Genomic DNA, 21,700 nt, shown 5'->3' with positions numbered 1-21,700 from the left:
ATGCTGTAGGAATGCTCAACCGGTGTCGCTCATTCAGCCGACAGAAACTTTCAACCGGTTTTCCCCATTAAGCAGCGAGTCGGAGTCTGAGGCCGAGCCTTCTCTTGTATCTACTCCTCCCGTTACGGGGTCTGAGACGCCGAAGCTTCCCACCATTAGCTCTGACAAATTGAAAACCCTAGTCATTGGCGACTCCATTACCCGCAGTATTAGACTTAAAACGAATCATCCAGCGATCATACACTGTTTACCAGGGGGCAGGGCTACCGACGTTAAGGCTAATCTGAAGATGGTGCTGGCTAAAGCTAAAACTGGCGAGTGTAGAGAGTATAGAGATATTGTTATCCACGTCGGCACCAACGATGTTAGGATGAAACAGTCAGAGGTCACCAAGCACAACATAGCTTCAGCGTGTAAATCAGCTAGAAAGATGTGTCGGGATCGAGTAATTGTCTCTGCCCCCCTCCCAGTTAGGGGGAGTGATGAGCTCTACAGCAGAGTCTCACAACTCAATCGCTGGTTGAAAACTTTTCTCCCCCTCCCAAAAGATAGAATTTGTAGATAATTGGCCCTCTTTCTGGGACTCGCCCACAAACAGGACCAAGCCTGGCCTGCTGAGGAGTGACGGACTCCATCCTAGCTGGAGGGGTGCTCTCATCTTATCTACCAACATAGACAGGGCTCTTACTCCTCTAGCTCCACAATGAAATACGGTGCAGGCCAGGCAGCAGGCTGTTAGCCAGCCTGCCATCTTAGTGGAGTCTGCCACTAGCACAGTCAGTGTAGTCAGCTCAGCTATCTCCATTGAGACTGTGTCTGTGCCTCGACCTAGGTTGGGCAAAACTAAACATGGCGGTGTTCGCCTTAGCAATCTCACTAGGATAAAGACCTCCTCCATTCCTGCCATTATTGAAAGAGATCGTGATACCTCACATAGGGCTACTTAATGTTAGATCCCTCACTTCAAAGGCAGTTATAGTCAATTAACTAATCACTGATCATAATCTTGACGTGATTGGCCTGACTGAAACATGGCTTAAGCCTGATGAATTTACTGTGTTAAATGAGGCCTCACCTCCTGGTTACACTAGTGACCATATCCCCCGTGCATCCCGCAAAGGCGGAGGTGTTGCTAACACGTTTTCGTCTTTTGAGCTTCTAGTCAGGAAATCTATGCAGCCTACTCAATCACTTTTTATAGCTACTGTTTACAGGCCTCCTGTCACGTTCTGACCATAGTTCTTTTGTGTTTTCTTTGTTTTAGTGTTGGTCAGGACGTGAGCTGAGTGGGCATTCTATGTTGTGTGTCTAGTTTTCCGTTTCTATGTTTGGCCTGATATGGTTCTCAATCAGAGGCAGGTGTTAGTCATTGTCTCTGATTGGGAACCACATTTAGGTAGCCTGTTTTGTGTTGGGTTTTGTGGGTGGTTGTCTTCTGTCGTTGTGTATTGCACCAGATAGGACTGTTTCGGTTTTGCCACATTTGTTATTTTTGTAATTTTGTAGCGTTCACGTTTATCGTCTTTTATAAAACATGTTGAACACTAACCGCGCTGCGCTTTGGTCCTCTCCTTCGTCCACAGAAGAAAGCCGTTACACCTCCTGGGCCATATACAGCGTTCCTCACTGAGTTCCCTGAATTCCTATCGGACCTTGTAGTCATAGCAGATAATATTCTAATTTTTGGTGATTTTAATATTCACATGGAAAAGTCCACAGACCCACTCCAAAAGGCTTTCGGAGCCATCATCTGGACCTACTCACTGCCACAGTCATACTCTGGACCTAGTTTTGTGCCATGGAATAAATGTTGTAGATCTTAATGTTTTTCCTCATAATCCTGGACTATCGGACCACCATTTTATTACGTTTACAATCGCAACAAATAATCTGCTCAGACCCCAACCAAGGAGCATCAAAAGTCGTGCTACAAATTCTCAGACAACACAAAGATTCCTTGATGCCCTTCCAGACTCCTTCTGCCTACCCAAGGACGTCAGAGGACAAAAATCAGTTAACCACCTAACTGAGGAACTCAATTTAACCTTGCGCAATACCCTAGATGCAGTTGCACCCCTAAAAACTAAAAACATTTGTCATAAGAAACTAGCTCCCTGGTATACAGAAAATACCCGAGCTCTGAAGCAAGCTTCCAGAAAATTGGAACGGAAATGGCGCCACACCAAACTGGAAGTCTTCCGACTAGCTTGGAAAGACAGTACCGTGCAGTATTGAAGAGCCCTCACTGCTGCTAGATCATCCTATTTTTCCAACTTAATCGAGGAAAATAAGAATAATCCAAAATGTATTTTTGATACTGTCACAAAGCTAACTAAAAAGCAGCATTCCCCATGTGAGGATGGCTTTCACTTCAGCAGTAAAAAATTCATTAACTTCTTTGAGGAAAAGATCATGATCATTAGAAAGCAAATTACGGACTCCTCTTTAAATCTGCATATTCCTCCAAAGCTCAGCTGTCCTGAGTCTGCACAACTCTGCCAGGACCTAGGATCAAGAGAGACACTTAAGTGTTTTAGTACTATATCTCTTGACACAATGATGAAAATAATCATGGCTTCTAAACCTTCAAGCTGCATACTGGACCCTATTCCAACTAAACTACTTAAAGAGCTGCTTCATGTGCTTGGCCCTCCTATGTTGAACATAATAAACGGCTCTCTATCCACCCGATGTGTACCAAACTGACTAAAAGTGGCAGTAATAAAGCCTCTCTTGAAAAAGCCAAACCCAGAAAATATAAAAAACTATCGGCCTATATCGAATCTTCCATTCCTCTCAAAATCTTTAGAAAAAGCTGTTGCGCAGCAACTCACTGCCTTCCTGAAGACAAACAATGTATACAAAATGCTTCAGTCTGGTTTTAGACCCCATCATAGCACTGAGACTGCACTTGTGAAGGTGGTAAATGACCTTTTAATGGCGTCAGACCGAGGCTCTGCATCTGTCCTCGTGCTACTAGACCTTAGTGCTGCCTTTGATACCATCGATCACCACATTCTTTTGGAGAGATTGGAAACCCAAATTGGTCTACACGGACAAGTTCTGGCCTGGTTTAGATCTTATCTGTCGGAAAGATATCAGTTTGTCTCTGTGAATGGTTTGTCCTCAACTGTACATTTCGGTGTTCCTCAAGGTTCCGTTTTAGGACCACTATTGTTTTCACTATATATTTTACCTCTTGGGGATGTCATTCGAAAACATAATGTTAACTTTCACTGCTATGCGGATGACACACAGCTGTACATTTCAATGAAACATGGTGAAGCCGCAAAATTGCCCTCGCTAGAAGCCTGTGTTTCAGACATAAGGAAGTGGATGGCTGAAAACGTTCTACTTTTAAACACGGACAAAACAGAGATGCTTGTTCTAGGTCCCAAGAAACAAAGAGATCTTCCGTTGAATCTGACAATTAATCTTGATGGTTGTAAAGTCGTCTCAAATAAAACTGTGAAGGACCTCGGCGTTACTCTGGACCCTGATCTCTCTTTTGACGAACATATCAAGACTGTTTCAAGGACAGCTTTTTTCCATCTACGTAACATTGCAAAAATTAGAAATTTTCTGTCCAAAAATGATCCAGAAAAATTAATCCATGCTTTTGTTACTTCTAGGTTAGACTACTGCAATGCTCTACTTTCTGGCTACCCGGATAAAGCACTAAATAAACTTCAGTTAGTGCTAAATACAGCTGCTAGAATCCTGACTAGAACCCAAAAATTTGATCATATTACTCCAGTGCTAGCCTCCCTACACTGGCTTCCTGTTAAGGCAAGGGCTGATTTCAAGGTTTTACTGTTAACCTACAAAGCGTTACATGGGCTTGCTCCTACCTATCTTTCCGAGTTGGTCCTGCCGTACATACCTACACGTACGCTACGGTCACAAGACGCAGGCCTCCTAATTGTCCCTAGAATTTCTAAGCAAACAGCTGGAGGCAGGGCTTTGTCCTATAGATCTCAATTTTTATGGAATGGTCTGCCTACCCATGTTAGAGACGCAGACTCGGTCTCAACCTTTAAGTCTTTATTGAAGACTCATCTCTTCAGTAGGTCCTATGATTGAGTGTAGTCTGGCCCAGGAGTGTGAAGGTGAACGGAAAGGCTCTGGAGCAACGAACCGCCCTTGCTGTCAAGCCCAAGTTCCCCTCTCTCCACTGGGATTCTCTGCCTCTAAGTCACTGGCTTACTGGTGCTCTTTCATGCCGTCCCTAGGAGGGGTGCGTCACTTGAGTGGGTTGAGTCACTGACGTGATCTTCCTGTCTGGGTTGGCGCCCCCCCTTGGGTTGTGCCGTGGCGGAGATCTTTGTGGACTATACTCGGGCTTGTCTCAGGATGGTAAGTTGGTGGTTGAAGATATCCCTCTAGTGGTGTGGGGGCTGTGCCTTGGGAAAGTGGGTGGGGTTATGTCCTTCCTGTTTGGCCCTGTCCGGGGGTATCATCGGATGGGGCCACAGTGTCTCCTGACCCCTCCTGTCTCAGCCTCCAGTATTTATGCTGCATTAGTTTATGTGTCTGGGGGCTAGGGTCAGTTTGTTATATCTGGAGTACTTCTCCTGTCTTATCCGGTGTCCTGTGTGAATTTAAGTATGCTCTCTCTAATTCTCTCTTTCTCTCTTTCTTTCTCTCTCTCGGAGGACCTGAGCCCTAGGACCATGCCTCAGGACGACCTGACATGATGACTCCTTGCTGTCCCCAGTCTACCTGGCCGTGCTGCTGCTCCAGTTTCAACTGTTCTGCCTGCGGCTATGGAACCCTGACCTGTTCACCGGACGTGCTACCTGTCCCAGACCTGCTGTTTTCAACTCTCTAGAGACCGCAGGAGCGGTAGAGATACTCTTAATGATCGGCTATGAAAAGCCAACTGACATTTACTCCTGAGGTGCTGCACCCTCGACAACTACTGTGATTATTATTATTTGACCATGCTGGTCATTTATGAACATTTGAACATCTTGGCCATGTTCTGTTATAATCTCCACCCGGCACAGCCAGAAGAGGACTGGCCACCCCTCATAGCCTGGTTCCTCTCTAGGTTTCTTCCTAGGTTTTGGCCTTTCTAGGGAGTTTTTCCTAGCCACCGTGCTTCTACACCTGCATTGCTTGCTGTTTGGGGTTTTAGGCTGGGTTTCTGTACAGCACTTTGAGATATCAGCTGATGCACGAAGGGCTATATAAATACATTTGATTTGATTTGATCTCAAGCTTAGAACTACAACTCCCAGAAGCCTATGCGGCTTCCCTGTCCTTATCGTAACATATATCGTCACATGGACCCTGTTCCTATAAATAAACCCAGTCCACCCATGTTGATTTTGATTTCTGTCACGCTAATATTTCACAATAAAAAATCCTGCAATAATGGAAATGACAGCGCCACAGCGTTCTAACTTTGGAAATATTGTTTTGCTTTTATTCATTGCCCAACAATGTTCATTGGATGAACGCATAATTGCGCAACCAAAGCGTAAATACGCAGGAGGTCGCGTTTGTGCCAGAGCCTCTCCCCTTCCTACTAGGGTTTTGGGCAGACCAAACCGCGTTTCATGAGGCGGGTCCTTAGACAGGGCCCTTCAGGTGAAACAGCTGATTGAGGGTGGCGCATCTGTAAACATGGTGACAGTAGACAACATCACTCCTCTCCATGACGCATGCATCCAGGGACATCCAAACTTTGCCCGACTGCTACTAGATGCAGGGGCTCAGGTGAGGCAGCTACAGTAGGGCTAAATATATAGAGCTGTAGCAAGAGACACCAATACACCTAGAGCATGTGTACCAGTAGTGGTCCCCCTCCGCCTATCTCTTCATACCTTCCTCTTTACCCCCTCTCCCCCAGGTGGACATGAGGACCATCCATGGTAGCACTCCTCTCTGTAACGCCTGTGCTGCGGGGAGCCTGGACTGTGCAAAGATGCTGCTGGAACATGGAACCAAAGTCAACCCCTCCCTCACAGCACTCACTGCCTCTCCCCTGCACGCGGCCTGCATAAAGGGTAAGACTGGGGAATGATGAGGGGGTATATGACTGGGGAAATAGTGATAAGGCAGGGTCAGGTGGACTGGAGGAGGGAGAAAACAGGGCAGGAGAGGGAAGACTGACCAGGATAGGAGGGAAGAGACTAGTGGAATATGTTTTAACAGGAGAAGGAGAGGTAAGAGGACTGGAGGAAGAGGTAAGGCGATAAGGGGTAGCACTAGGGTGAGTGAAGTAGGAGTGCAAGAGAAGGGGTGGGTGTGAGGAGGATGCACCATATGTGTATAGATGTGTGTGAGAACTTCATATCTAATGAAACCATTTTGTATCCGTCTATATACTGTAGGTAATGCAGATATAGCGAAGCTAATGATAGCGCATGGAGTCTTGCTAGAGGCCTTTGACCTCCAGTTCGGTACCCCGCTACATGCTGCCTGTGCCACGGAGCATGTGGACTGTGCCAGGGTGCTGCTCAAAGCAGGTGAGGATGGGGACAAAGAGGAAAACATTGTCTCAGGCGACTGCTGTATTCATATCAATGGCTCTGTATGGCCATACAGTGTTTATGAATACGTTTTACATACAAGTATTTGTTATGCTGGGCGGACACTGTAGAATTTCATTCACAAATCTGCCACAAAGCCACATTTTCCTGAGAAAATGTAAGTATCGACTGTAAACAGAATGTGTTTTCTGTTCAGGTGCCAAGGTGAATGCAGCTAAGTTCCATGAGACGGCTCTCCACCATGCTGCCAGAGTAGAGATGGTGGACATGATTGAGTTACTGGTGGACTTTGGAGGCAATGTGTATGTCACAGACAACGACAACAATAAGCCCATAGACTACACCAAGCCTGGCTCTCCCACTGAACAATGCTTACAGTATTATGAAAGTAAGTCTAGAGGCAATAATATTTTCCATTTGTGATTCCATCCCTTGTGACTTTTGTCATTGTGGCTGTCTGGTTATCTCTAGGTACTCTTCTGAGTCTGCAGCAACTTAGCAGAGTGGCTCTGAGGACGTTGCTGGGTACCAGAGCTCTGGAGGTTGTTGCTGGGTACCAGAGCTCTGGAGGTCATAGGTCAACTGGACATATCTCAACGTACCATCAGCTACATTCTCTGAGACATGAGGGGTGCTGATGCCGCCTTATGAACTGACTCATGGATGGATTCCCAAAGGAATATCAGGAAAAGGAAAAAGCTTGAATACTAAGTTGGGACACATCTCATCTTCTGCATATGTTTTGTTTACTGTGGGACACACATAAAATATGATGTGATGGATTACTATGTTATAAGCAGTAACAATACATTGTAAAATACATTTCAAGAAGGCCTGCAACAATGATGTTATAATATTTTATAGAGATGAAAGCTTGTTTTAGCATGGTTAGGGAAAATAAAGCCAAACAATGTCAGTCCTCTACTTTTGCAGTAATATGAACATTTTGACAAAACATTTGTACTACAACTCCCAGCATGCCCTTAAATCCATCAGAGGTCATGTCAAAACCAGTCACGTGATGTGTCAGTGCCGCATGTACACAGCTCAAATGTGTTTGTTTACTTCTCGCAGGACGTAATTTACAGTTTTTCAACATAAAACGGGATTTGACCAAATGATGGAGGTTGAAACTGCCAGACCATACTTCTTTGGAGACATAGGTGCGTATAAAAGCATTTCGGCTCCTTGAAATTGTATTTGGTTACTGCATGTCATAGCTAGCAAGCATGTGTTCATGATATAACAGCAACGTAAATCAGTTACATACGTGCCATGTTGTGTTTTAGTCCATATCGATTGTCAAGTAAAGGTTTACGATGGCAAAATGTGATGTCAACACAAGAGATTATCTAGCATGCACTCACCTAGCGCCGGCTGATTATGTAGCAATAGGTATTCTCTTGCTGTTTGCTCTGGCTGATGACTGTGTGGCTTGCCCCAGGCTGCTGGTCGGAGAGGACCGAGGTGCACAAGGCGGCCTCCGAGGGACATGCTGCCCAGCTGCAGAAACTCATCCAGAGCGGAGCCTCCGTCAACATAGTGGCTGTGGACTCTATCACCCCCCTCCATGAGGCATGTGAAAGGGGGCAGACCCAGTGTGTCAGGCTGCTACTGGATGCTGGAGCACAGGTGAGACTGTCACTAAGTTGAGAGAGATAAGAGAAATAACGTCAATAAATGAGGTAGGTTAGGCATAGAAGAAGACAGGATTGTCAACAAACACTCTAGTCATATCACAGGAGAAAGGTGTGACCCAGATTCAACACAGGTTAAAGATCAACAGAAGAGAAAGTAATGTGTTATTTATAGTTAATCAGGATATATACATACATATAATGGCTGTGTTGTCCTGTAGGTGGATGCCCGTAACACGGATGGTAGCACCCCTCTGTGTGAGGCCTGCTCGGTCGGGAGCTTTGACTGTGTACGGATGCTGCTGGAGCATGGGGCCAAAGTGAACCCCACCCTCTCTTCCCGGACCACCTCACCCCTACACGAAGCCTGCATGGGGGGTAAGTGTGAGGTGTAGGATGAGCGTGCATCACGATTGTTTGAGAACTTGTGACGGTCTGTACTTGTGTCTCAGGTAATGCTGATGTTGTGAAGATCATGATCGCTAAAGGTGCCAGTCTGGAGGCATATGACCTGTACTATGGGACCCCACTTCATGTGGCATGTGCCAACGACCACACAGACTGTGTCAAGGCACTACTCAACGCAGGTGAGCGTTAGAGAATAGCACTATCTAACAACAAATTATTTGATTTTGAAGAAGAAGAACACAATGAAGATAGACCTGAATAGAGAATAAAACCCTGGATTTGAGTTCCCAACTCTGAGGTGAACCTTTATTAATAACCTCCTTTGTGTGTCATTTGTTTCCTCAGGTGCCAAAGTGAATTATGCTCGGCTGCACAAGACGGCCCTGCACCATGCTGCTAAAGTGAAGAGTGCAGACATGATCGACATGCTGGTGGAGTTTGGGGCGAACATCTACGCCAAAGACAAAAACGATAAGAAGCCCATTGACTACATCGAACCTGGTTCTCCTGCTGCACTCTGCTTAGAGTTTTATGAAAGTAAGTGTCAGTGTGAGAGAGATTTTTAAACTACACTTACCAGTTATAAGCAATAGACATGTACCCATATGTTTTTTGTGGATTTCTAAGCAATGTCACAATGTCACCAGTAGGTGGTGCCCATTGCTAATTTTTCAGGATCAAAAGTTACAGGTAGTGGAAAAGTAAAAAAGAATTAAAATAATAACTTGATAATGTTGAACCCATCAAAAACAGCTGTTTGAACACTTCTTAATTGGTACACAATACTCGGGTCAAGGTAGATTTAATTTCTTCCTGGCACGGGCCTCCTTTTTTTACGGGCCTAATTATAGAATGACATATAAAGTAGCATCCATATTAATTTCAAATCGAATCAAACTTTATTTGTCACATGCGCCGAGTACAACAAGTGTAGACCTTACCGTGAAATGCTTACTTACAAGACCTTAACCAACAGTGCAGTTCAAGAAGAGTTTAGAAAATATTTACCAAATAAACTAAAGTAAAAAATAATAAAAAGTAACACAAGAACATAACAATAATGAGGCTATATACAGGGGGGTACCGGTACCGAGTCAGTGTGCGGGGGTACAGGTTAGTTGAGTTACTTTGTACATCTAGGTGGGGGTGAAGTGACTACGCATAGATAATAAACAGCGAGTAGCAGCAGTGTACAAAATAAATGGAGCGGGGGTCGTCAATGTAATAGTCCGGTGGCCATTTGATTAATTGTTCAGCAGTCTAATGTCTTGGGGGTAGAAGCTGTTAAGGAGCCTTTTGGTCCTAGACTTGGCGCTCCGGTACCACTTGCTGTGCGGTAGAAGAGAAAACCGTCTATGACTTGGGTGACTGGAGTCTCTGATAATTTTATGGGCTTTCCTCTGACACCGCCTATTTTATAGGTCCTGGGCCGTACACACTACCCTCTGTAGCGCCTTACGGTCAGATGCCGAGCATTTGCCGTACCAGGCGGTCTTGGTGTGTTTGGACCATGATAGTTTGTTGGTGATGTGGACACCAAGGAACTTGAAACTCGACCCGCTCCACTACAGCCCCGTTGATGTTAATGGGGGCCTGTTCGACCTGCCTTTTCCTGTAGTCAACGATCAGCTCATTAGTCTTGCTCACATTGAGGGAGAGGTTGTTGTCTTGGCACCACACTGCCAGTTCTCTGACCTCCTGCCTATAGGCCGTCTCATCGTTGTCGGTGATCAGGCCTACCACTGTTGTGTCGTCAGCAAACCTAATGATGGTGTTGGAGTCGTGTTTGGCCACGCAGTCGTGGGTGAACAGGGAGTACAGGAGGGGACTAAGTACACACCCCTGAGGCGCCCCAGTGTTGAGGATCAGCGTGGCAGACGTGTTGTTGCCTACCCTTTCCACCTGGGGGGCGGCCCGTCAGGAAGTCCACGATCCAGTTGCAGAGGGAGATATTTAGTCCCAGGGTCCTTAGCTTAATTTAATAGGATCTCTGTGGTTCTAGTAGTACAGATTTGTCATTTAACTTAACTAAAATGTATTACCTTTTAATGTTGCATAAACACAACCAGTCATGATGTTTTCATCTGATGTCAAACCATAAAAGGCTCATGTAGGCTCCACGCGCACGTTTGTCCACTCACAAATGAATTCCAACAGCCAAACAGTGCTCTGTGCCCCAACCATTTGATGAATGGAAAGAAACATCTGTTAAAACACAAAGTGTAATGACATTCTGCGATTGTCATTCTGCCTACACTTATAGCCTGAATTGATGTCCGTGCGCGTCAGTCTTGGCCAGTCATCTCTGCCTTGGAAAAATGTCAGTGTTCTCCTCGAACCACACCACATTGTGGAGTGTCTATAATATGCCTCCCAATTTCAAGTCCATTTTTCATGCGGCTGACGTGGTCATGATAAATAATGTTGTAAAAGCCTACAGTTGTCTTGTCATTTTGTTTTAATTGTTGTGATAGGCTCATGATTTACCGGTACGGCGTATCCCATCTGTCTTTTTTTAGGAAGCAATACCGGACCGTACTATCTTACTTTAACCCCTGACGATACTTGTCCGGTATTGCTTCTTACGTCAGAAAGATATTTCTCCAGTATTTTGAACATAGGCTAAGTCCATCTGTCCTTTCCCTCAAGTTAATGTCTATCCTGCTCACGTTCCAGGAGGCTGATTAAATTAGTACCGGTCTATAACATTCAGCTTAGCTAGCTGTCAGTAACTGACGATGAGACCCAAACCCAGACAGATTCCTCTGCCACAGAGCCACTCGTGGAATGTGAGACCAGGTCTGTGTGAGAAGCCACACAGCAACAGTATCCTAGGCATCAGACACAGACACCTCTTGTAAGGAAAAATATTAACTTTATTTCATGAAGTGCAAGGACATTGTGACATACAGTTTTAAACATTTGCTCTACTCATTGAGTCCTATTGTTGGGTTATAAAAGCAAACGTCAACATAATATCCCTGCTCAAAAGCTCCAGTCTTTAAAGATACTAAATAGGACCCATATCTCTGACTGTGTATTGACACTTGAGTACTCTATTCCTGTGTTCTATATATTGTGGCTAGAGACTACATCTCCCATAAACCTTTGCGGTTGTCTACCTGTAGGCACTCCATTGAGTCTGCAGCAGCTGAGCAGAGTGACCCTGAGGACGATGCTGGGTATCAGAGCTCTGGAGGTCGTAGTTCAACTGGACATACCAAAGCAAATCATTAGCTTCCTCTGTTACCACTGACACCATTATCTTACTAAGGAGAAGAAAGGAAGCTCAGACATTGAAACCTTTCTGTAAAACATCACAATTATCATAATGCTACAGTCTGAACCTTAGATGCCACTAGATTAGATGCATAAAAATAATATGCATACAGCAAAGCACAGGTTTCCAAACCAACAGTGTTTTTAAGCGGAGCACTTTTTTTCTTGTCTTCAGAATGTGTGCCATATTAACACATTAGATACATATTTAAAGAACAGAAGCATAGGAGGTTTTAATGTGGACTTTTACATACAGTTTATTCCTTGAACTCCCATATCTTGTAAACCTACATGAAAGACAAATGAGGCCCTCAGGGAAAATGAGGAAGAGGGGGAGAGGAGAAAAGAAATGGAGGAGAGGAAGTGACTTTGGCAGCTGATCCTGTCCACTCTGCAATACTATCTGTGGACAATTCACCAGCATTTTAGTCGTCATGACAATGCGGCAGCAACACATCCCAGATCTCCGGTACATCCTCAGGGATGAGAAACGGTGTTGCAGCAGGAGGATGAGCGGCGTTCCCGTTGACACGCTCCAGATGTCACTGTGTATCCCAGATTCCTCCCTGACATCGGAACAGAAACCACACCTGACAACTGGATGTGTTTGAGGCGGACGTGGAATCCAGGCAACAGAGAACCACCATGGAAAACAATCCTGCTTTTTTACCGTTAGCGTCTCTGAGCTGTTGCATCCACTATAGCTGAGACGGCCCAGGCCTGAATACGTTGTCTGTTTTTGGTGTGTGTGATGAGGGTGTATGGATTCCTCAGAGTTACACGATGTCTCTCTGGTCACTGTATTGGTACTGTTATTTGACGTAACCCATCTTAATAATGGAACAGAGGAATATGTCTGTTATTATCAACATGATGTCTATGTAAGGCAATGTGCATTAATCAAAAAATGTGTTTATAAAAGATTATGACTTATTTAATCCTTCCCCACTGGCCACACTACCTAATTTCAGTGTGGATAATTGGGTAATATTTGGTTGAGACGTTAATCAATGAGATTACAACCTATATTAACCCACTCATATTAAATTCCAATAGAAAAACAATGTTGATTTTTGGTTTAGTTGTCACCCAAAATGTTTATCACTGCGCTTTCAACCATTTTAAAGCACAGCAAAGCTCAAATGGAAATACAATGTCAGATATTGATAAATCCCTGTGCTTAATCTAATAGCAGAACCAAATGACCTGGATTGCAGTTGAGATTACATTAAAAGTACATGGGTGCAAGGGATCAATGCCGTTTTGAGATTCTGTGCAAATTATTACAGCAGTTGTGATGATCTCCACAGACCTGTGATCTATGCATGCTATCTTGCACATGCACCCTTTTATATGATTACAGTAACCTCAAAATGTGGTCATGGATGTGTTACTCTTTTTTAAGTTTGAATGTTACATTAGTTTTTTAAGATAGTCTAAAGTTAAGGCTATTTACTGTATTACAAAGTAATATTGTGTTTTGTTGACAACACAACCAAATATCAACATTTTAAAGGAGATTTATCTTCTGCTTGGATAGTTCCATCTGAGCCACTGACTTAGTCTGGCTTTAATTCCAGTTTGTCTACAAATTAATAATTGCTATGTTGGATTCACGACTCCATCTAACCGAAAACGAATTTATTTTCCATATAGATTCCACGTCACAATATGTTGACAAATTGTTGAAACAACATTTATAGTACCAAGTACAGCGCAGTGACTATCCTGTCAGATAATCCATCTGTTTAACCCATTTTGGGAACGGTCAACTTTTTGGATGCACTCGAAAAGCAAAATATGCCCTCGAAAAGCAATTTAAGTCAGTATCATCAATAAGCTCAAGCAGCCCCCCCCCCCTTATTTAGCTTCTTCCAAATCCCATGCTCCAAATCTGGATGAGCATGTCTGCTGGACTATTGAGTAAATTACATATCTGTGTCAAGTGTGAAGGTTGTTAGATCATCGCTTGCGGCATTCGAGAGCTTTTTACCCGGACAGGAACCGATTTGGACCTGTTTTCTGTGGAAACAACGCGACCTCATCCATTACCGTCTTAACCGTTCAGAACACATCCAGAAATAAGCTCAGGAGCAGAAATAGCTGGAGCCCTCCCTGTTCACATGAGGTAACAAGGATAAATGCCCTCTTTCAAATAGCTTGTTAAAATAACTGACCCCGGTTCAGAAGGGATCTGCTACTGCTAAGTCTTAAAATAGGCTGACCGTGTAGATGATGGTTTGAAAGCATTTTTCTCAGTATTAACATTAAGATGAAACAGACGGAGGAGACGAGAACAGGCATGAGAAGAATGTCCAGTTATAAAACATATTTGAACAAAACAAAGTGAAATTTTGGGATTTTGGATCAGCCTTTAATAAAGGAATGATACACCTGTTTCAAAGGCACTTTCTCTGGCTGTTCAGATAAGGCAAAACCAGTCAAAGGTATCTGCACAGGGATTTCAAACATCAGGTATTTGGTGCTGTGCAGCCAACAGCACACTTGATACAGTATATTCATGAATAAGTATTGGGTTTTAAGAATGCTACAAATACCTATTTATTATGATACATGTTTATGTAACTGTTTAAATCTGTCAGTCAAATACTATTGTAAATAATATATCCTCCTCAGAAATGTATGTATAGATGACTGTTGCTCTGTATACTGTGAGACTGGCATTGTGTGTTAATGAACGGCATTGTTGACATGCTCGCTGCCTTTTGGATTTTATTATGATAAGCTTGATTCATTCATCTAAATTGGGTCAACTGTTAGAGTAGGCCAATATCATGATGAACAGAAATTGAAATGAGCAACAAGATGGATCTCCAGCCATAATTTTGTCCAGTGTCCACTAGGATGTGCCATAGGTTAGGAATTTGTTTAACAACAATAAATCTCCTCGCTCACTCGTCAAGTTACAAAGCAGCTGCACTGCCAGAGCATCAGGCCATGTTGTGTCTCTGAGACAAGGAAAACATATGCTCCAACACTAGTGGACAAGAGGCTCTGAGTACATCTGTTTTCCTGAGTTGTCTGAGCTGATATGGAGATATAGTGAACCTTGAACTGTCCATTTGAAGAAATTGATCTATAGACTAGCATTTGAGACAACTAAATAAAAGGCTTAAAACGTACTCATTCTTGAGGGAGGCGAGAATACTCTCATTCACCCACCCTCTTAGATTACAGAATACAAGGCTATGAGGTTAGTTAGATTGAGATGGATGGGACTACGGTATTCCCCTGTACTTCCTCTGTTTCTCTCCTAACACAAAAACAACAGGTCACGTTGATGTGCTTTCCTAGATTACATCTGTTTGTACTATCTCAGAGATATGCCAAGGTTTATACGTGGAATGGAGTTACTCGTTAGCGTTCAACCTTTGAACTCCAACCTCTCAGTAGATATGCCAATGTGTATTATCCTCACATCTTTGTTAGCAATAAGAGACAACTCTTCACCTCTTTGTAGACAAGTTTATAAACTTCTTCGGGGGGGAGGGGAGAGATTAAGGATGGATGTAGATAGATCAGGCAGGAATCTGAGAGGCTCAGTGTGTCTTAGAGGAGAGATAGACTTGATGCTGTGATGGTCTGCTAGGCTTTACTGGGAGAGCTCTTCAACTCCAGTTAGGAATCCTTCCCCCACTCAACGAGGAGCAGATGTGAGACAGTGTTTGTGCCAAGCTGGGACTCTGATAGGTACTTTCAACTATGAGCAACTGATTTAGGACCAGCATGTCTTGCACTCAGTCTTCACCTTAACCATAATGGGACTAACAACAAAATTGGCCCCGGACCAGTTATTAAAAGCTTGTTGTAATTATAGCTTCTCCACTCCCATATAATTATAGCAATGGGTTAGAAGTTCATATTAAGGACAATCTCTACCACACCATAACTCAGAACTGGTCAGGCACTACAACACACAGCACACACAGCCTCTGCTTGTTAGAGTAAGAGGTAGTGAGGCACCATTTTGGGTGTTTTGTGTCTCCTAAATCTGCTTTAAGGGTGACTGGTGGAATTGAATTATTTCGCTGCACTGGTAAATAAAGCACGGCGAATGGGAGGGGAATACTGGTTTGAAAGCAGCTCTTCTTTGAAGTGATCCTAATCTGTATGACTGAATGGACGTGTGTTTGACTGAAAACATCAAACGCATAGGCACACCTGTTTATGGCCTTGGTCTGAAATCACGTGGGACCTCTTCAGCGGTTCACTGCAGTATTGGTACTCAAAACATGGTTAGAATGATCAACTCTTCATAACTGTTTAGCTTTAATACCTTTAATACCTTTTTATCACCATCTAGCTAGTCCACCTAACACATCATAAATTAAACGTCACTAAGTCAGTATTCCAGAGAATTTATCCAGAAGGCCTCTGGCTGGGCGTCGTCATTCAGACTTACTGTAAAACAGCTTGGTCTCCTCCAGTATGAATAAATATGCACATCTGTCTAGTCACGCACACGCACACGCACACGCACACACACACTTCCCAGAAGCACACACACACACACAGCCCAGAAGCACACACACACACGTCCCAGAAGCACAGCGAGCGGCCAGATGACCCAACCATCTGGTTATATTTCCTATAGGGAGTCCCCAGGCCAGTTCTACCACACCCTGCTTCCTAGTCTTACACAGCATTACTCCAGTTCAGTCAGTGGGGGTGAAGTCAGCAGTTTCTTCTTCCCAGACAAAGTCTCTTTGTCTTTCTCTCTCCAATGACACATACGCCTGGTCAGCAGTAGTCAACTGGCCCACACCCCAGACGGACAGACTGTCCTGGGCTAGCCCGGGGAGCACAGGAGGGCCCAGACGGACAGACTGTCCTGGGCTAGCCCGGGGAGCACAGGAGGGCCCAGACGGACAGCCTGTCCTGGGCTAGCCCGGGGAGCACAGGAGGGCCCAGACGGACAGACTGTCCTGGGCTAGCCCGGGGAGCACAGGAGGGCCCAGACGGACAGACTGTCCTGGGCTAGCCCGGGGAGCACAGGAGGGCCCAGACGGACAGACTGTCCTGGGCTAGCCCGGGGAGCACAGGAGGGCCCAGACGGACAGACTGTCCTGGGCTAGCCCGGGGAGCACAGGAGGGCCCAGACGGACAGACTGTCCTGGGCTAGCCCGGGGAGCACAGGAGGGCCCAGACGGACAGACTGTCCTGGGCTAGCCCGGGGAGCACAGGAGGGCCCAGACGGACAGACTGTCCTGGGCTAGCCCAGGGAGCACAGGAGGGACCAGACTGGCACTATGACTAGAAATGCAGGCAAAAAAGCACACATGCATGCACACATTTTATTTTTACTCACAAACACGTTGACAGACTGATTGTGTATGAGTCTGTCATGTTCTTACACACACTCTCCCCATCTCCCCATTGGAAGTATAAATTCCCAATCTGGCCCTCTACCATCACGGTCACCTAATAATCCCCAGTTTACAATTGGCTCATTCATCCCCCTCCTCTCCCCTGTAACTATTCCCCAGGTCGTTGCTGCAAATGAGAACGTGTTCTCAGTCAACTTACCTGGTAAAAAAATAAAAATCTCGCCAATATCCAATTTTTCTTTGTAAGCAAGTCTCAGCTTCTCGTGCTTCAAGTCTGCACTCTATTGAAAGATAACGAAGAAAAGCTAAATGCTGATTGGATTGGTTTGAGACCTCGGGGGCCTTTGGTAACCACACTACAACAGAAAGAGCTGTGGGCTTTTTCAAGAAGACAAAGCAGCAAATGTGGAACCTGTTATTTCCCTCAGAGGCCTTCAGCTCCATCTGCAGTTGCGTTCACATGGTGCCTTTTGTCAAAGCTATTGGTTATGGGTATTTGACACCTTAGGGGCAAAATTCACATGCACACCCGACATATATGCAAACACACACATAGACACACAACTACCCCCTTCTCACAAAAGCACATTAAATATCCACACATTCTCAGAAGTCGAGTATTTAAACTGGTCTGATTTCCTTTGCGCACGACAAGAAAAGGAACAATGTTCTTTGTGAGCAGTCAAACACATATTTGGGTGAAGGATAAAAATGCTAACACGTTGTACAGTGCCTTGCAAAAGTATTCATCCCCCTTGGCGTTTTTCCTATTTTGTTGCATTACAACATGTAACTTAAATGGATTATTATTTGGATCTCATGTAATGGACATACACAAAATAGTCCAAATTGGTGAAGTGAAATATAAAAAAGTACTTGTTTCAAAAAAAAATAATAATAATGGAAAAGGGGTGCGTGCATGTGTATTCATCCCCTTTGCTATGAAGCCCCTAAATAAGATCTCGTGCAACCAATTACCTTCAGAAGTCACATAATTAGTTAAATAAAGTCCACCCGTGTGCAATCTAAGTGTCACATGATCTGTCACATGATCTCAGTATATATACACCTGTTCTGAAAGGCCCCAGAGTCTGCAACACCACTAAGCAAGGGGCACCATGAAGACCAAGGAGCTCTCCAAACAGGTCAGGGACAAAATTGTGGAGAAGTACAGATCAGGGTTGGATTATAAAAAAATATCCGAAACTTTGAACATCCCACGGAGCACCATTAAATCCATTATTCAAAAATGGAAAGAATATGGCACCACAACAAATCTGCCAAGAGAGGGCCGCCCACCAAAACTCACGGACCAGGCAAGGAGGGCATTAATCAGAGAGGCAACAAAGAGATCAAAGATAACCCTGAAGGAGCTGCAGAGCTCCACAGTGGCGATCTGAGTATCTGTTCATAGGACCACTTTAAGCCGTACACTCCACAGAGGTGGGCTTTAGGAAATGTGGCCAGAAAAAAAGCCATTGCTTGAAGAAAAAAGTAAGCAAACACGTTTGGTGTTCGCCAAAAGGCATGTGGAAGACTCCCCAAACGTATGGATAAGGTACTCTGGTCAGATGAGACTAAAATTGAGCTTTTTGGCCATCAAGGAAAACGCTATGTCTGGCGCAAACCCAACACCTCTCATCACCCCGAGAACACCATCCCATGTTTTTCATCGGCAGGGACTGGGAAACTGGTCAGAATTGAAGGAATGATGGATGGCGCTAAATACAGCGAAATTCTTGAGGGAAATCTGTTTCAGTCTTCCAGAGATTTGAGCCTGGGATGGATGTTCACCTTCCAGCAGGGCAATAACCCTAAGCATACTGCTAAAGCAACACTCAAGTGGTTTAAGAGGAAACATTTAAATGTCTTGGAATGGCCTAGTCATCCCAGACCTCAATCCAATTGAGAATCTGTGGTATGATTTGAAGATTGCTCTACACCAGCGGAACCCATCCAACTTGAAGGAGCTGGAGCAGTTTTGCCTTGAAGAATGGGCAAAATATCCCAGTGGCTAGATGTGCCAAGCTTATAGAGACACCCCAAGAGACTTGCAGCTGTAATTGCTGCCAAAGGTGGCTCTACAAAGTATTGACTTTGCGGGGGCGAATAGTTATGCACGCTCAATTTTTCAGTTTTTTTGTCTTATTTCTTGTTTATTTCACAAAAAATATTTTGCATCTTCAAAGTGTTAGGCATGTTGTGTAAATCAAATGATACAAACCCCCCCCAAAAATAGAAACAATGCCAAGGGGGGTGAATACTTTCCCAAGCCACTGTATGTAACCCAAATATCCCTGTATCAATCAATCAAATGTATTTATAAAACCCTTTTTACATCAGCATTTAGAAGGAAACGATGGGTCTGGTTGTATGGCTGTAGAATAAGGTCCTGAAGCTACTGTCTCCTGCGATGGTTGGTGGAGCTGGCCAGAGAAACAATGTGATCCAGAACAGAATGTACTCCAGGTTGTTTCCCTGTTGCTAATAGACCTGTTCTCTTTCTCACAACCATCAATTTGACATTTTATCGCCCACAATAATGACACGGTGTGACAGGCTGCCCAACATGGATTTACTCTGCTTTTTACATTATGAAACACTTTTACTGCATGTTCCTCTCTGGCGGTTTGACCTTATTTAGACTAGGAAAGCAGTGTCAACTAGACTGGTTGTTCTCTGTACAGGTGAAATAATTATGTTAGTAGGGGAACGGGAGGATGAAAAGGAGGGAGATGTGACTTTTTGGCTGTAGAAGAAACTGCACAGTCAGACATTGTGTAGACCGTTATGTTATTGTAAGATCTTGTTTATTTTCCTGCTGATTTAATGCAGATGATAAATAGTTTTCGGGGAAAATCTCTAAGCTCAAACAGGACAGGTACTATATTACCCTGTCCTTCACTGACCTAACTAAAGACCTTAGTGATCAAGGACAGTACAATGACATGATCCTATCATTTCCACAGTAGTATGTATCAGTAGTATGTAATGAGCCAAGCTACTGAATAACAACAGAGGTAGGAGGGTAATAATCAAGTTTGAATCTGAACTTTCCCACTCTGGGATTTACAACCAGTTTGTTATTTTGGGCGAATAGGTGGATTATAACACTCAGAACGATCATGCCTTAGTGCTTTATAATTTGTGGGTGTTTGAGAGGAAAAACATAAGAAAGAGTTGAGTAAGTGATTCTGTGTCTAGTTTGTTTTCATGCCAGTGTTTGAGTGTTTTGGTCCATTGCGTGGCGACGACAGTAAAGAAGAATTCAAGGTTTGATTCAACACAGCATTTTTCAGTGGCCTTAATTCACAGCTGTTGCTTTTTAAGGCTTGTTTATATGAAGATAAGATTAGCCACTAAGTAACAGTTTGGCGCCTGAAAGGTGCTGAGGGGAAATATTTACACCTGTGACTGAGTTTCTGTCTCAGTTTAGTGGTATCACATAGTTCTTCTATTTTGGGCTTAGTGCCGTGACTGGTGCTGCCGCCACTTCATTCAGGGTCTGGCCTGTTTATTTTGAGGTGATTGTGTTGGTTAGTGCTCAGGGATTGGAATTCCTGACGTTCTTCAGGCACATATCTCTCCTCTCAGCTCTCCTTCCCTAGCTGATTCAGTGGCATGTGGCTTATATCAAGAGTGATAGGAGGAACATTTCTTTGTGTGTGTGTCCTTGTTAACGTAGGTCTGTCTGATTTAACACGATGCCTCCCATGGGCTAACTGCACCATACATCCTCCTAACTATGAGTTTTATGGCGTGGGTCTTGTTCTGTGTCCTCAGAGCCCTGACCTTTGATCTGGGGAACACAGAGACCAGCTCATATCCTCTACCCTGGCACTGCTCAACCATGACCCCCAAGACAGGACAACCTTTACCTCATCTCTACTTCATCTGTGTTCCCGCCCCCTTTCTCTCTGACTCACACTTGTTACCGTACTCGAGACATTCGAACAAATCAGTTGAAGATGCCCCATTTTCTGATTTTCCATTTGGAAAGTTTATCTCATAAAGTCTCTCTGAAAAAGTGGTTCTGATGAGAATAGGTGAGGGGCTGATTCCTGGAACTGACTCTACCCCCCCCCCCCCCCCCCCCGGACCCTAACCCCATTTCTGCCACAGTAACCCCCCTTTATGACCTCCAGAAGAGCTGTGTCCTAGGAGCCAGAGGTGAGGGGTCAGTAGGGGGTGCCTGTCGTGTGAGGCGGCCTGAGTGAGAGGGTCACCCAGCTGCTCTAATCAGTTGAGTCCAGGACGACCCTATGGGACATCTGCCGCATACCTCACATTCCGATATACACACACAGTGGTGTAAAGTACTTAAGTAAATATACTACTTAAGTAGTTTCTGTACTTTACTTAACTATTTATATTTTTAACAACTTTTACTTCACCTCATTCCTGAAGAAAATAATGTACTTTTTACTCCTTACATTTTCCTGACACTCAAAAGTACTTGATACATTTTGAATGCTTAGCAGGACAGAAATTGTAAAATTCACGCACTTGTCAAGAGAACCTCCCTGGT

The 21,700-nt window shown here is 44.2% G+C and overlaps 2 protein-coding genes across 3 annotated transcripts; both read left to right on the top strand.

Moving 5' to 3' along the window:
* Nucleotides 1-4,401: 4,401 nt before the first annotated feature.
* LOC139566068 (ankyrin repeat and SOCS box protein 13-like) lies at nt 4,402-7,145 on the top strand. The gene is made up of 4 exons (XM_071386933.1): nt 4,402-6,014; nt 6,342-6,476; nt 6,697-6,888; nt 6,972-7,145. The coding sequence occupies exons 1-4, from the start codon at nt 5,864-5,866 to the stop codon at nt 7,136-7,138; spliced, it is 645 nt and encodes a 214-aa protein (XP_071243034.1). The 5' UTR covers nt 4,402-5,863; the 3' UTR covers nt 7,139-7,145.
* Nucleotides 7,146-7,524: 379 nt separating this feature from the next.
* Nucleotides 7,525-21,108, top strand: LOC139566067 (ankyrin repeat and SOCS box protein 13-like). Of its 2 annotated transcripts, none has more exons than XM_071386931.1 (6): nt 7,525-7,663; nt 7,945-8,132; nt 8,359-8,515; nt 8,590-8,724; nt 8,891-9,082; nt 20,956-21,108. In XM_071386931.1, the coding sequence occupies exons 1-6, from the start codon at nt 7,618-7,620 to the stop codon at nt 20,961-20,963; spliced, it is 726 nt and encodes a 241-aa protein (XP_071243032.1). In that variant the 5' UTR covers nt 7,525-7,617; the 3' UTR covers nt 20,964-21,108. The 2 variants fall into 2 exon arrangements, with proteins under 2 accessions (XP_071243032.1, XP_071243031.1); XM_071386930.1 differs by lacking the exon at nt 20,956-21,108 and adding an exon at nt 11,674-14,540.
* The last annotated feature ends 592 nt before the right edge of the window (nt 21,109-21,700 follow it).

Source organism: Salvelinus alpinus, chromosome 37 (genome assembly GCF_045679555.1).
Source record: "Salvelinus alpinus chromosome 37, SLU_Salpinus.1, whole genome shotgun sequence".
Taxonomy (NCBI): Eukaryota; Metazoa; Chordata; class Actinopteri; order Salmoniformes; family Salmonidae; genus Salvelinus; species Salvelinus alpinus.
Note: the sequence above shows the minus strand (reverse complement) of the source record. Positions and strands in the feature narration are given on the sequence as shown.

Bases quoted from the DNA above. Each gene is read 5' to 3' on its own strand.
- LOC139566068 (XM_071386933.1), top strand. From the start codon at position 5,864: ATGAGGACCATCCATGGTAGCACTCCTCTCTGTAACGCCTGTGCTGCG. The intron at 6,477-6,696 runs GTGAGGATGGGG...TTTTCTGTTCAG, and splicing joins CAGGGTGCTGCTCAAAGCAG to GTGCCAAGGTGAATGCAGCT. The intron at 6,889-6,971 runs GTAAGTCTAGAG...GGTTATCTCTAG, and splicing joins ATGCTTACAGTATTATGAAA to GTACTCTTCTGAGTCTGCAG.
- LOC139566067 (XM_071386930.1), top strand. From the start codon at position 7,618: ATGATGGAGGTTGAAACTGCCAGACCATACTTCTTTGGAGACATAG. The intron at 7,664-7,944 runs GTGCGTATAAAA...GGCTTGCCCCAG, and splicing joins ATACTTCTTTGGAGACATAG to GCTGCTGGTCGGAGAGGACC. The intron at 8,725-8,890 runs GTGAGCGTTAGA...TTGTTTCCTCAG, and splicing joins CAAGGCACTACTCAACGCAG to GTGCCAAAGTGAATTATGCT.